Genomic DNA, 13,807 nt, shown 5'->3' on the forward strand with positions numbered 1-13,807 from the left:
GCAGTGCTTAGAAACTCTTTAAAATAAAAAGCCATATCAAATTCTCATATTCTGAATGGCTAAAGCAGTAAATGGTTTAGTAACTTGCATAAAAGTTATTACCAATGAATAAACGAAGCTGTTGCAGTTGGCAGGGAAGCACCATGGATTATATGAATGATAGTGAAGTGCATCCCCTCTGGCACTCAAGTATGCAGGAAGAAGGGCAACATAGTCAATAGTTACTATAAAATTTTAGGAGGGCAGCTATTTACAGCATTGTGCAGTGCAAGTCCTGAACTACACCCCTGTTAATCCTTAACAAGCACAGTTATGTACGGTATAAGTGTTCAAGTAGCTTGAATGAATCCAAGTAGTCCTGTTAAAATCAGCTTCAGAGAGGTGATTTATTTCAGTTAGAAACTAATGCCAGAACAAAACATTTCACTGACTCTACCCCTACCACCACAGTGGGCTTTGTCAGAAGTTAAAACAGTTTTATTTTCCTAAACTGCAGTGAAAGCCACCAGATGTAGAAGGCTCCTCATTACGTTCAGCAGTGGCAAAGTAACAGATCTCAGCTGATCCAAACTGGACCAAATATGAGGAGAGATGGTGACAAGGCACACTTTACAACACACCTGAGGTGTGTTTAGATTTTGGCAGGGAAAGAAGGTTTTTGATCAAAGAGGCATTAAAGGCCTGAAAGGTCAGTAGTTCAGGAGAGTAGTCCACCAGACTATCTTTAAGGTGCAACTGCAGCTGGATTTACTGTAAGAGACATGACCCTGCAGCAAAACTTAGCAGGACAAAATTACACCTTTGACTTCATAACTAATTAGGATAAATATCTTCTAGAAGCATGGCTTTAGGTACCTCATATACAGCAATATGTCACTTTCCTAAAGAACATTATGTAGTCTATAGTACCAAACCAGTAACAAAATGAAGGTAAACTGCAGTCAGTTAAAAAAAAAAAAAGATTAAAAAGTGCATTTCATTCAACATATATCACTACTGAAAATTTTCATTTTTAGGTTGTGTGCAGCAAAAATGTGCTTCTTCCTTGGGATTGTTATGTATTGCATGTTTCCATTTGGTGATGTGGTTTTCAAAAAGAGGTTACAGGTGAAAAGATGACCATGTCCGGAATCCGGTGATACAGAAAGCTGAGTGAAAAAGAAAAACTAAGTTAACTTGCAGTAGGATGGAAAAAAAATTAATCACTTTGTACATTTTATCTAATTTTTATACAGTTTTCTTAAAAATAAAATTATCATAAGAAGAAAAAAGGACATAACTGGGAAGATAAATGGAAAACATCCCACTATACAATTTAACTTACTTAAAATTAAAAGTGCCAACATACATTTCCTAATGAGCTTTACTTTGAGACACCAAGCTGCAGAGCTTGTTTTTTCCCTTCAGAGTCTACTCCAGAAAAATACTGTCCATTTACCTTAACTTTGTACCTTTGTATCTAACATGATTCTTTTTACTTTTACTCCTCCTTCGTCTACCTTGAACCACTTCTTTGCCTAAACCCTGTCTCTGTATTTTACACATTTCCAAGTACGTGTCAGCTACTGTGATCCCACCCCCATGTACTCATTGACAAAAGCAGAACTGAATTATGAAGGAGTAAGCTGGACAGTCTCTTCTGGTTTTCTTTCTGAATTCTCCAGCCTAACATATCTTATGCACAAGGTTCCCGGAATGGTTATACATTTTCATTGTCCAGTGCAGTAAATAGACCAAACCAGAGCAATGAAAGCATGCCTCAAACTACGCATCTCCACAGCAACAACAGTTGCTCAAAGTTTATTCTTCACTGAGGAAGGGACTTTGGGTCAAGAATATTCATCCAAAATACTTTATTAAAAACAGAACGCAACTGATTTTTTTTCAAAGCAATGAGGAATTTTCATTCCAACTTCCACTGCTTTAGCAAGAAACAAACAGAGCTTATTAAGGCCCGTTTGACCAAAGATACAAGCACACTAACAACAAAGTATTTATCTGTATATTTTGTAACAGAGCCTAAAAACAGTGATGTTCTCAAATCCTTGTAATTTTAACATCAATTCTGCCTTCCTCCTTAAGTAGCCCATTTTCTCCTTGAGTGAACAAACCAAATCTGAATCTTTCTAAATATCTGAAATACAAGTTCAAATGCAGTTTCTGCTCTACCAGCTTTGCTTCTAATCTTTCCCTTACCATATATTTTAGGAGTGAGTTACAATCATCAGTGATGGATGTGCCGATCCTTCTATAGACACGCTAATCTTCCTCTGTCATCAGAGCATCCTGACTACATTTTATATATCGCTGCTCTCTCTCAACCATTAAGTAATTTGGCCTAAAATCCAGCCTACGTAATGAATAACCTTGTATTTCAGTGTCCCCCCTGTTATGTTGCTTTGCATTTGGTACATTATATTGTACCTTTTCTAAAGCCATCAGATAGGTTTCAAAGAGAAAAAAACAACTCCACATCCAATTACGTTAGGAGACGTGCTGGAACAGCTGGCTACAGCACAGAAGAACATGTAGAATATACTCTGTGGTTCTCTGAAGCGCTTACTTTCAGAACAATTCTTACCTTAGTCTGGATCAGTGCTTTGCAGTCATGAATACTGAATCCATCAAATCCAAAGTCCTCATTATCTTTAACATTTGATTCCTCAAAAATATCATCCTGGCTCTCCAGAAAGTCCTAATAAAACATAATTTACATTTTCTTTACGAATTTCTATCTGATCTCACAGTATGTAACCTAAAGAGACGTTTCCCTCAAATAACAATAACCACCAAATCTCACTTCCTGATTTATCATGTGCCCCCCCTGCATTAAAACAATTTTATGCCAAAACAAGTTCTACACACATGAATCTAACTGTGCCTTAAATTAATTTAAAAAGCCATTTCCAATTAAAATTAGCCTTAACCTACACCAGAAAATAGCTGAGAAATACATTTTCATCAGTATTGTTAAAAGCAATACAGTTTTCCAGTCACAGATGTAATGACATAACTTTAAGCTGCCTGGGCACTGATTTAATGCCAGTATATCTATGGGCAAGAAAGAAACAGAAGAGGAGTTCAGCTATTTTGGAGAAATGTCTCCCATTCTCTCCTGTTAAGTGACAGTTCTATAAAAGTGACTTTCAAGTGTAGAACAGGTCCTATACCTTCAACACTGTTGTTCTGTTTGTATATAACTTGCGTGAAAGGTCAAATATGTCCATAAAATCAAAATTGAACACTGTACCACCCCCACCATACTTAAGCAATCAAATTATCAATTGAAACAGTTACTTCTGAAAACCATATGTGAGTCATTCATCCCAACTAAATAACCAGGTTGAATACTAAACGACCTCTGATACCTTTATCTTCTCAAAACAAGAGATTAAACAGAGACGTTTGAGATCTTTCAATACTGTTGATTTGGTCTCAATTCAATTTAAAACATACTCTCCCTCAAGCCTTGCAAAAACAGACTGAATAATCTGAGGAAAAGAGAAGTGGAACACACTTTCAGTTCCTATACAGTAAAAACATCCAGTAATTACTTTAACAGCCTGTGATTCAAATCTGATTTTCACTTAATGGAAAGATATTAGAGGCTAACAATTTTCTCATACTCTTAGCAAAAAAGTAAATCATCTTACTGCACACACATCTGAAAGCTAATTCCACATTTATACGGGAGCTGAACGAACCACCTAACAACAGGGCACTACATAGTGGAGACTTTAATGTAAAGACAATCAAAATTTAATCCTGCACAATTTCACAGTTACTTACACATAACGATGGAAAAACACTAGACTATCATTTTTAAAGGCTGTCTCTAAAAAAAAAAAAAACTTATGACTCACCCAGACCTAGTTCCTCATGCATCTACACATATAGCTTACAGAAAATCAGATTGGTAACCAAGTGTTTATGCTGGCATACCAGCAAACCATTGTTCAATTACCTTCTGATTTGCATCTATTCCAAGAACACTCAAGAGGTTTTCTTGGCAATGAGATTTACTCCAGGGATGTCTTAAACTGGGGGTATTATCAAAGTCTCTAAGTGTTCTCCATATGTTTCCAGAATCAATGCTAGGAAAGAAAACATAATTTGAGGTTATAAGGTGTACAAAGTCTCCAGTGAACATCTATAACTTATTGTCACTACATACACTCATGTACTAGCCTCCCTTGATCTAAAAAGCAACTTATCTTAAAACTCTTTCTACATTAATTCAAACTATCAACCCAATGTACTAATAAGCTTGCAAGACAATGGAAACAGTAAGTCAACAGAACTGTATGTTTGAGCTTCTCAGATAAGAAGTGCATTAGAAGCATATTTCAGAGACTGTTATATGCCAACAGCTTGCACTATTCAATTGCTTCTGTGAAATATGGGTAGAGTTCAGCCCTATTAATTCCACGCTTTGCATTTTCTGTCTCTCAAACCTTTCTCCTTCCTATCAGCCATGCTTCTCCACTGCAGCAGCAGCCTGCTGCTCAGATGGGTGACCTGCACCTGCTCTGGACACGTACGTACTACATAACAAGCCAAAGGCACGCTCTACTGAAACAGCGAGAATTAAAGAGTTCCCTCTACATAGCACTTTGGGTTCTTACATTGTATTCATCCTTATAAATCCAGTTGCTTTTTGCTTGGTACAGGATGCAATTATCATTGATTTTAGTTATTTACCACAGCAGCTTAGGGGTTTTTTGTCTGTAGTTGGTACTCTGCTATAATATTGCAGTCCCTTTTACATATATATCACAGTTCTCCACAAGTCTGAGGCTGATCAAAATATAATGCACTTATAAGGAACCTGATGAAAGGATGCCTGCATTAAATGTTTTAACTACATTTCCTGTGATTCTTATGACATTTCCAAAGCATGGTCTGACCCAACTTTCTAGATACAAAGCCTCAGATATATGCAAAAATAACTACAATTCTGTTCAGTAACTACAATACTGCTCAGAAGCTGCTGATCCTTCAAAAACATGTAACAAATCTAAAAGCATTCCAGCTGTCAGAAGAAAGCTAAGTTAGTGATACTAATTGCTATTAACATAACCCCAGGAAAGAAGCCAGATGCACCACAGATTCTGAAGCACATCTGGTTAGACATAAGAAGTAGTTACCACCTGGGAAAATGGAGGGAGGAAAAAAATAAGCAGGTGGGTTGTCAGTAGAAGCAGTAGCAGCAATGCTCCTGCCTCAGATGATGGAGAAATAAGTCGGATGTGTTGTGAAGAGAGGACAAGCGAACAGGAAGAGCAGGCTGCCTGTTGGGTGTTCTGGCATTCCAGAGGCTTAGTCATAAGAAAGCACACCAACAGCAGGAAAAACCCTGAGCAGGAATTTGTAATTTTGATGTATTCCCTTCCTTGTTTTCCAATGGCTAAACCACAGTCCATTTCCTTTAACAACACAATACAAAATTGGTAAGATCTATATGCTGAAGAGCATAGTGATTAAAAAGATTTTTAAGTTTACCTGCAAGTACCACTGATTTTTAAATTATGAAATAAACAGAGTAATTAACTGCTGAGGAACTTTTAATTATTTTTTTTTTTTAAACTGTTGATCTAAACTCATTACCAAAGTTGATTCTTCATAAATTCAGGAATCCCAACATCTTCATTATTTGTATCAAGTACTTGATCTAAGCTTCTTACGCTCTCTCTGGACTGTGATACAAAGACTTCTGGAAAGCCCAACTTAAATATATCCTCATAGCTGTGGTTTGCCTAGAAAAAACAGAGTTTTATTACACATAGAATCACAGAATCACAGAATTGTCTAGGTTGGAAAAGACCTTGAAGATCATCCAGTCCAACCATTGACCTAACACTAACAGTTCCCAACTACAGCATATCTCTAAGCGCTAAGTCAACTTTACTCTTAAACACCTCCAGGGATGGGGACTCCACCATCTCCCTGGGCAGCCCATTCCAACGCCCAACAACCTGTTCTGTAAAGAAATACTTCCTAATATCCAGTCTAAACCTTCCCTGGTGCAACTTGAGGCCATTACCTCTTGTCCTATCACTTGTTACTTGGTTAAAGAGACTCATCCCCAGCTCTCTGCAGCCTCCTTTCAGGTAGCTGTAGAGGGCGATGAGGTCTCCCCTCAGCCTCCTCTTCTATAGACTAAACAACCCCAGTTCCCTCAGCCGCTCCTCCTATGACATGTGCTCGTACAACATGTTACACAGGCCATCCCCACGGTTCATGAAGGCCCTAGTCCAAAGACTACAGTGTTTCTAGAGACTGTATTATTGTTTTTAAAATTTGTATTAATATTTATGGCACAGAGGGACTAAGCCCATAGTTCAGTGTTTTGAGTATTTACCTAGAATTAGAGGAGGAGAAGCAAGAGTCCAAGAGTTTCTGATGAACTCTAGCTCCCCAGCTACTAAGTTACAGACTGGTTTGCCTATTAGCACTCAAAACTCCTTCTGCTCAGCTAATTCAGTTCAGGTCAAAACTGATGTATATATCAACTCAAAAGTTTGTTTTGCTAACTTTGTATTCGAACACACCTAATTCAGCCAAATGCTACTAAATGCTATAGTTAGCAATAAATACTTGCACTGTGTGCACTGCATAAAAGCTGGGGTGATTATGTCTCTATCTCCTTGCATTTGCACCAAACTTTTTCCAGCCTATGTTAAAAATCTGAGCCAGATTTACATACTTCTTCCTCCTCCAGCAGTAACAAGAAGGAGGTTTGGAGGACTGAACATAGCCACAGGAGTGACCCAAACAGGCCTACTGGAAGTAACAGGGTTATCTGAAGACTAAGAAATACATATACAAGGAAAAAAGTGCATAATTTACATGCTATCCTAAAGGGATGTTATCATGCCATCTGGTCCAGAAGCTTTGTCCTTTTATTCCTTCAAAGAAGGAATTACTGCAATTTTCTAAATCAAAGCAATTAATTGACTTCAATACCCTCCAGAAGGACTGCAATCCAGGAGCAGCAATGTTGTGTGAAAACTAGAGAACGAAACCAGGCAGTTTGTTTTCTTTGCCTAGCAATCAACAATTTAATCTGAAAAACATTAAGTATGGATACTCTGTATTTTGACAGCTTCATTTAATTGTAATTCAAACAGCTGAAATAAATGGAGAATATTTCCACAGTTTCATCATACTGAACTCAGACAAGTGCAGTGAATACTGAGAGTACAGATTTAATCTAATGATGAGTGGGCAAAATCAACAGAGCTGGTAGAAGGCTTCTGTACTTCTGAGCGTGCTTCTAGAAATAGAATTTGTGCCCCACGCTGCTCCCTCCTGAAGTCCTTGTTAAACTGCCTATCCTGAAGGGCGACTGCTGGGATATTCAAAGTCTCCTGGGTAATATCCTTTGAATCTTGCCCAAAGTGTCATAATACTTTAAATCAATTTATAAATTATTTCAGTAGACTTAACTTACAACAGGGATACTGTATGGAGCAGAAAGATGCCTGAGAAGCATAATTCTATGAAAGCACACTTGCTGAAGCATACATGGAGAATCACAGCCAAGGAAAAAAAATAATTTCCAAGTGGGTACCAAAATCTAAATGGGACCAAGGAAAGGAGCCAAGGAAAAGTCAGGCAGCTGCTCTTGGCTTTAGGGTGGGGGGGAAATTACAGGCACAGAAATGTGAATGGAGGGAAACACAGGTCTGCCTCATTTGCAGTATTGCCTTGTGACATTACTCCAACATGCATACAAGTCACTGGCTTACAGTTTAGACAACCCAGATGAAAATGCAAGATTTTTTAAAATTACCTTTATTACTGTCTGCTTCAGCAGGCATTTCTAAAACAAAATTTGGGTATATTTCCATTTACCTCGTGGCTTTGTACTAATTACAAAAACACAAAGGCATAAATTTCACATCCATGCTTTTTGACTAAATCCTCTATATCCTGTTATATCAGAATACTCTAGTGCTTAAGTGCACTAGTTCCTCTCACAAAGGCCAGTATTTAAAGAACACAGGAAAAATCCCTAAAGTTATTCAATCATGTCGGCAAAATACCCAGCTGCTGCAAGAAAATTACTATTGTTTTAATCTTAAAATATGTGATTCTGCTCCAGACTGACATCATCTAATTAACCGAAGCATTAGATATTGAAGGTCAGACCTCTGACCTCAGATGATCTTTAGAGGTCCCTTCCAACCTACCTGGACTTTTTTCTATTGACCATACAGAAGAGAGAGCCCCAACCTGAAGGGTTTATGATCTCGACCAAACAATATAAAAAGCACAAGGATGAATGAAAAGCTACATGTATATTCTACACCCAGAGAAATCTCCAACAGCTCTGCAGCTGTTTCTCTACCCTGAGATAAGAAAATACAACTTGAAACTCTAGGCATGGTTAACTTATTTAGCTCATACTGGACGCTTCCTTTTGCCTTTAATAAATGCAAAAATAAAGCAAAGGCTTCAGTAAGACTAAGATCTACCGCTTTTGGAAAGAAACCAAACAATCTGCTATATTCTATTTCAGCTTCAGTCATTATATACTTTTTTTTTTGAACATAAGACTTCTTGTCCCCGATTTCTAGCATTATGAACAATTTAAATTCTCTGTTTATGCAATGACCAAATATCCTGTGATCTCCACTCTATCTAGACAGCTTATCCGACATGCATCTTTGTCCCTTCCCTAGTAGTACCTCTGCAACAGGTGAAGTTCCCAGGCAAGGGCAAGAAAGCCTGTCTCCAGAAAACCCTCAGTCCCCTACGCATACTAAAACTTACCTAACAGACTACAAGCAGTAAGCTATTACTGCCGCTGATTAACCCCGTGGAAGTCTTAGCTGATTGCTTTCTTTTTTCAAACGTTTTAACTTAGGATAAAAGTAGTAAGGATGAGGGTGGTTTGTTTGTTATTTGTACATTCTTATTTTCTTTTTGTTACTTTGCTTCGCTTTGGTGATGCATGTTTGGTAAACATAGAAACACATTAATTGCAACTAGGTATAACCCTTTAACCTGAACCTCTTTTTGTGCTGATAAGGACACATTATTTATTCAGATTATTAGTTATAACATTGTATTAGAGAATGTAACATCCTATGCTAAAAAATGAATTAAATTATTTCCATTAATCTTTTTGTGTCATTAACTTCCACCCACAATCAGGCTAAAATTCCAACCAGACTGTTGTATTATTCAGGCAGTATATTAGTAAAACAAAAGTTATTGTTTTTGCCAATTTCTAACTCAATGTAATATTGGTATACTTCAATAAGCTTGCTCATAATTTTTGTCCACCCTGGTTTTGTTACCCACCTTCACCATTTTTTGTTTCCTATGCTCATTCTGGTCTAGCTTTTAAATTGCGTGTGCTTCAGGGCAAGGTTCATGGTTTCACTTGCTTACTTATTCCTAGTCTCTAGAAGCAAAGTAGAGCATTAGGTTCTTTAAAGCTCTCCAGCAGGATAACTTAAGTATTTGTCAAACACTGTAAAGAAGTTGCTTTTGTTCCACTTGAGCTAGCTGCAAAGTAGTTTGACAGTTTCTCTCCCTGTACAACATTACCCTCTATAGAGAAGACATTCAGATACAAATCTTGAGATGTAGGAAGCAGTAACACAAACATTTCTGGTCTTTGGTTTACTATTACCACATACCTCATTTAGAGAGCTGGAAGCCTCCTGTATTCCACTGTGTAGAGATGGCTCAGAACAAAAGTGACCAGCAGAAGTGCTACAATGTCCGCTGCTTAAGTCCTTACCAACTCTGTAAATTTTTGTTGACTTCACTTCAAGATTATGACTGAATCTCTCTGATTTGTCTAAGGACTCCTCAAAGCCTTCAAAATCACCCCAGGAACTGCTGGGCTCTGAGGTACTGTAACTGCTCTCAGAAAACCCCTCAAAACTTTTCTCTTTGCTATTCACCACAGAGAGGCTTTCCTGCATTACTTCAAGATTAATAATTTTGTTATTTGTCCTTTCATTCAAATTACAGTCACTTTCATCTAGAGACATACCACCTACTTCAACTGCTAGGTCTTTTAGAGACATCTGGTGTGGTGTGTCTGTATTAGTAAGACTTTCTACTAGTGACAGGTTCTGCATCTTTTTCATTTGCTGAAATCTGTACTGCAAAAAAGGCTACTGAAGTTCAGTTGTGTTAGAAACCTGAATATGTCCAAAACAGAATTAAATTCTTCATTTCACCCCAAAGAATAAACAACACTGCTAAATCAAAACAGGATGTCCTTCAGCCTCTCCTCCAGTAATCAGCACGTGCATGTTATTCAGTCTCACTTTCTGCGTAGGATATTAGCCTGCAAAGAAAGAATTATAAATAAATACCTCTGTGATAAGGGCTGTGTAGGAATAAAGACAGATAGCTGGTAAAGTAGGAGAAAGAATGCTCAGGTTAAAATAAACACATTGCAGTATTATACAACTGAAAAATCACTGTAGGCAAAATTCTAAAAATTCACACTTAACTATCTGCCCACACCACAAGCCAGCCATTAAATTAGTGAACAATGTTCAGAAAACACTTAACAGACACTGTTGGATGTTAACCAAGTACTGACTGAGTATACAGGAGACAAACCGAAATAGTTATAGACAATATCCAACACTTATTAACTATTTTCTATAACTATTTCATCCACCTCACACATGCCCTTTTTGTTTTCACGGGCTTTCCCTGTCCCAGCAGGGACTGAAGAGGCAAACGTGACTTGCAGCAACATGGGAACTGGCCGCTTAATCCTGTGCCAAATACAGCGCTTCCAACTATTTAAGCAATTAAGACAGATCTAGCAAGTTCAGCTTGGCATCTGTAAATTATAGAGGAAACACTGCATTTATCATTTCAGATTAATCCCATCTCCTCAAGCATTTTTCCGACTGGGGGGCAGGTTAGGAGCTACACCAAGCCCGCTCCTGTAGGACTGGCCGCTCCTGGCTATTTTCTGTGCTTAACGGGCAGAACAAACCTGGGGGGTTCTTCCCCCCAGTTCACCTCGAAGGTGGCCCAGGACCAGCGGGGCAGGGACCACTGGAGCGGCGGGACCCTCGCCCGCCCCGCAGCGCTGGGCCTCAGCGGGGCCGGCCGGCCGCCCCCGGGCGGAGCGGGGCAGGGGAAGCCCCGGCGGGCGGAGGCCGAGCGCCCGGCCCCGACCCACCCGCCCCGCAGCCGCCAGCGCTTCGCCCGGGGAAGAGCCTCCCCCACCCGCGCTTCCCCCCAGCGGCGACCGGGCACCCCGGGCTGAGCGCCGGTACCTGCCCGCCGCGGGGAGCCGCGCTCCGGCCGGGAGGAGGCGGCGGCGGCAGGCGGAGGGGGGGGGGTGGCCAGCCGCCTCGCTCCACAGCCCCCGGGAGCGGCGGGCCGCGGCCGGGCCTCAGCTCCCCGCGCTGCGGGTGCGAGGGGAGGCGACCGCGGGGCCTGAGCGGCGCCGGCCAGTTACGGCCGTGGGGGCGGCTCGGGGCCCCAGCCCCGCGAGGAGCCAGCCTTACCGCCATCCGCGACCCGCCGCCGCCCGGCCCCCGCCCGCGGCCCAGACAAGCCGGCAGGTCGCCGGGGGCGGGGTTAGGTGTGCCGGGGCGGGGCCTCGGGCCGGTGGGGGGGCCGCTACCGGGCGGGGCGGGGCCGCGGAGGGGCGCAGCGGAGCCCTCGGCCGGGCCCTCGGCCGCGGCGGGCGGGAGCGGCCGGGCAGCGTCCAGGCCTGACGGCGGGAGCGGCCCCCCGGGCCTGCCTGCCTCCACCTGCGCCTCCGGCCAGGCCCACCCCGCCCAGGGGAGCAGCAAGGGGCCGCGGAGCCTCAGCCCCTCCTCAACCTTCTCGCCCTGTCCCGAGTCCCCTTCTCTCCCCTTCCTCGGTTTTGACGAGCGCTTCCCTGGTTCTCCAACGTTGGCCCTGGGCCGCGGTCGTTGTTGTCTTCACCTGCATCTCCCTTGGGTTAAAACCGCCCGTTCCAGCTTCCAGCCAGAAGTCAGCTGCCTGCTGCCTTTGAAAATCATGATGTGAAAATGAAAAGTATTCACATTTTTCCAGCTTCTTTCTGCAGCCTGGCAGGCTAAGGGGACAGGGTTTGATGGTGGTGGTTCATGTTTGCTTTTAATTTGGGAAGCACTAAAATCCTCACATAATTACAAAACTCCAGGATACGGACTTAAAAAAAGTAACAATCAATCCACCCAGTAATACAATGTCACGATAAAATGGTTGGAATCGGCCAGCCACAGCCTCTCAAGATCCCCTCTTCCTCTCTCCCTCCTTTGGCCCCCCGAGGTATTTGGTTGTCCCCCCTCTCTGCTGAGGCCAGGACTTGATCCACTTGTCGTATCAGGTAAAGCCAGAAGCTGTGGGTCCGGTCGATGTGGACAGGTCACCACAGCCGGGGGTGACCTCCTTTTCTCCCCCCATCCCGAGGAGCAGAGGAGGCAGCGTGCCGGAGGTGGCTGCTCCCACACCGGGGTGGCAGCGGGAAGGACACGAAGAAAACTGCTCAGTCTCCCTGTCCTCGGCGCTGGGTTAAACATCTGGGCAGTCCCAAGCGACAGGGAACAGTTGTAAAAGCAAGGAAAAAGGTTTTCTGGAGCAAGGCCCAAAGTAAAAAGCTTTTTGAGGCAGTACAGTACATATGTTTTCCAGCCCAGGCACAGATAGATGCACTCCCCTCCCATACATCTGACGCCATTCCAGGCTGCAGCGCTTTATCTGAGGGCGAGAGGCTGAACTTGGGAGTGATGCCCAGACGCAGAGCCAAAGAAACTTTACTGGCAAGTCTCTGAAAGTTTTTTTAATTTGTTTTCTTTCTGCGTTGGAGCAGTTTCTTACCCTGGGTGGCCATCCCGTGGCAGTCGGCAGCTCAGGATATCCGACCAGCTCAGCGAGACAGTGATTCAGCCCCAAAGCATCCTGCACTTGTTGGGATAGCATCGCCATCCGACCTGCAGTAAATTTGTGCTGCAGGGACCTCAGGGGTTCCAGCTCTCTTTTTGGGTTTGAAGGGAGCTCAGCATTTTTTCCCGCTACTGAGATTGTTTTGCATAGCTTTACATTTTCACCTTTGTCTTATCAGAGGAAAAGGCTATAAACGGTCTGCGCAAAGGCCGAGAAGCTCTTCTCCATACCACAGTTTGCATCTGGAGGGGAAGGGGTGCGTGGGTTCTGCAGACCTGCCTCTGCCCCACCACGTCCAAGCTGTCTTGGCGGTAGTGCGGGTGGAGTGGTGGGAGAGCTGGTGAGCACCAGAACATGCCACAAACCTTAGAAACCTCAGTGTAGGAACAGAAGAAACTGTAGTGCCTTCTGCCCAGAGTACCATCAGTAAGTTTATTAAGGACTTGTCACATAACAGTGTTGTTTCTTTCTCTTTCCAGCACACCCTGTAACCCTCCTTGGGAAAACCAGTTGCTAACCCTGAGTCCCTGCCAAGGAAGCAATCGGCTGCCCCATCTGCTGGATGTACCTACCGCTGCCTCCGTTCTCAGGCAAACACAGCTGAAAAGCCATAGAATCACCCCAAGAAAAGTCTGCGCTGGTGTGTTTTGGGCAGCTTTTCAAATCAGGAGTCAGCGTGAGGCACAGCAACCCTGCAAAGTGCATTTCACCTGCCCTCGTCTGAATTCACTTCTCTTGACTCAGCCCAGCTGAGTGTGAGTGTGACAGCTGCTGATGAGATCCCTAATTCTTGTTTTAAATTACACCCTCTCATGGACTGACTAGTTTAAATTAAAAGCATTATCACAGGTGGATTAAGAGTTTTCCCCTCTGAAGTCTATTAGAGACAAAGTTCATGTTATCTGTTTGGGGG

The 13,807-nt window shown here is 42.5% G+C and overlaps 1 protein-coding gene across 1 annotated transcript; it reads right to left on the reverse strand.

The window, feature by feature from the left end:
* Positions 1 to 367: 367 nt before the first annotated feature.
* On the reverse strand, positions 368 to 11,569 carry CLBA1 (clathrin binding box of aftiphilin containing 1). Its single transcript, XM_074820991.1, has 6 exons — positions 11,505 to 11,569; positions 9,654 to 10,315; positions 5,608 to 5,756; positions 3,965 to 4,094; positions 2,582 to 2,695; positions 368 to 1,148 (listed from the first exon to the last, which is right to left on the reverse strand). The coding sequence occupies exons 2-6, from the start codon at positions 10,110 to 10,112 to the stop codon at positions 981 to 983; spliced, it is 1,020 nt and encodes a 339-aa protein (XP_074677092.1). The 5' UTR covers positions 10,113 to 10,315; positions 11,505 to 11,569; the 3' UTR covers positions 368 to 980.
* Positions 11,570 to 13,807: the final 2,238 nt, after the last annotated feature.

This window comes from Strix aluco, chromosome 4, assembly GCF_031877795.1.
Source record: "Strix aluco isolate bStrAlu1 chromosome 4, bStrAlu1.hap1, whole genome shotgun sequence".
In the NCBI taxonomy this organism is placed as follows: domain Eukaryota; kingdom Metazoa; phylum Chordata; class Aves; order Strigiformes; family Strigidae; genus Strix; species Strix aluco.

Coding starts and splice junctions, on each gene's coding strand:
- CLBA1 (XM_074820991.1), bottom strand. CDS start 10,112: ATGAAAAAGATGCAGAACCTGTCACTAGTAGAAAGTCTTACTAATACA. Junction 4,095..5,607: donor TTTATGAAGAATCAACTTTG/GTAATGAGTTTA, acceptor TTTCTTTCCTAG/CATTGATTCTGGAAACATAT. Junction 2,696..3,964: donor GAATAGATGCAAATCAGAAG/GTAATTGAACAA, acceptor ATGTTTTATTAG/GACTTTCTGGAGAGCCAGGA.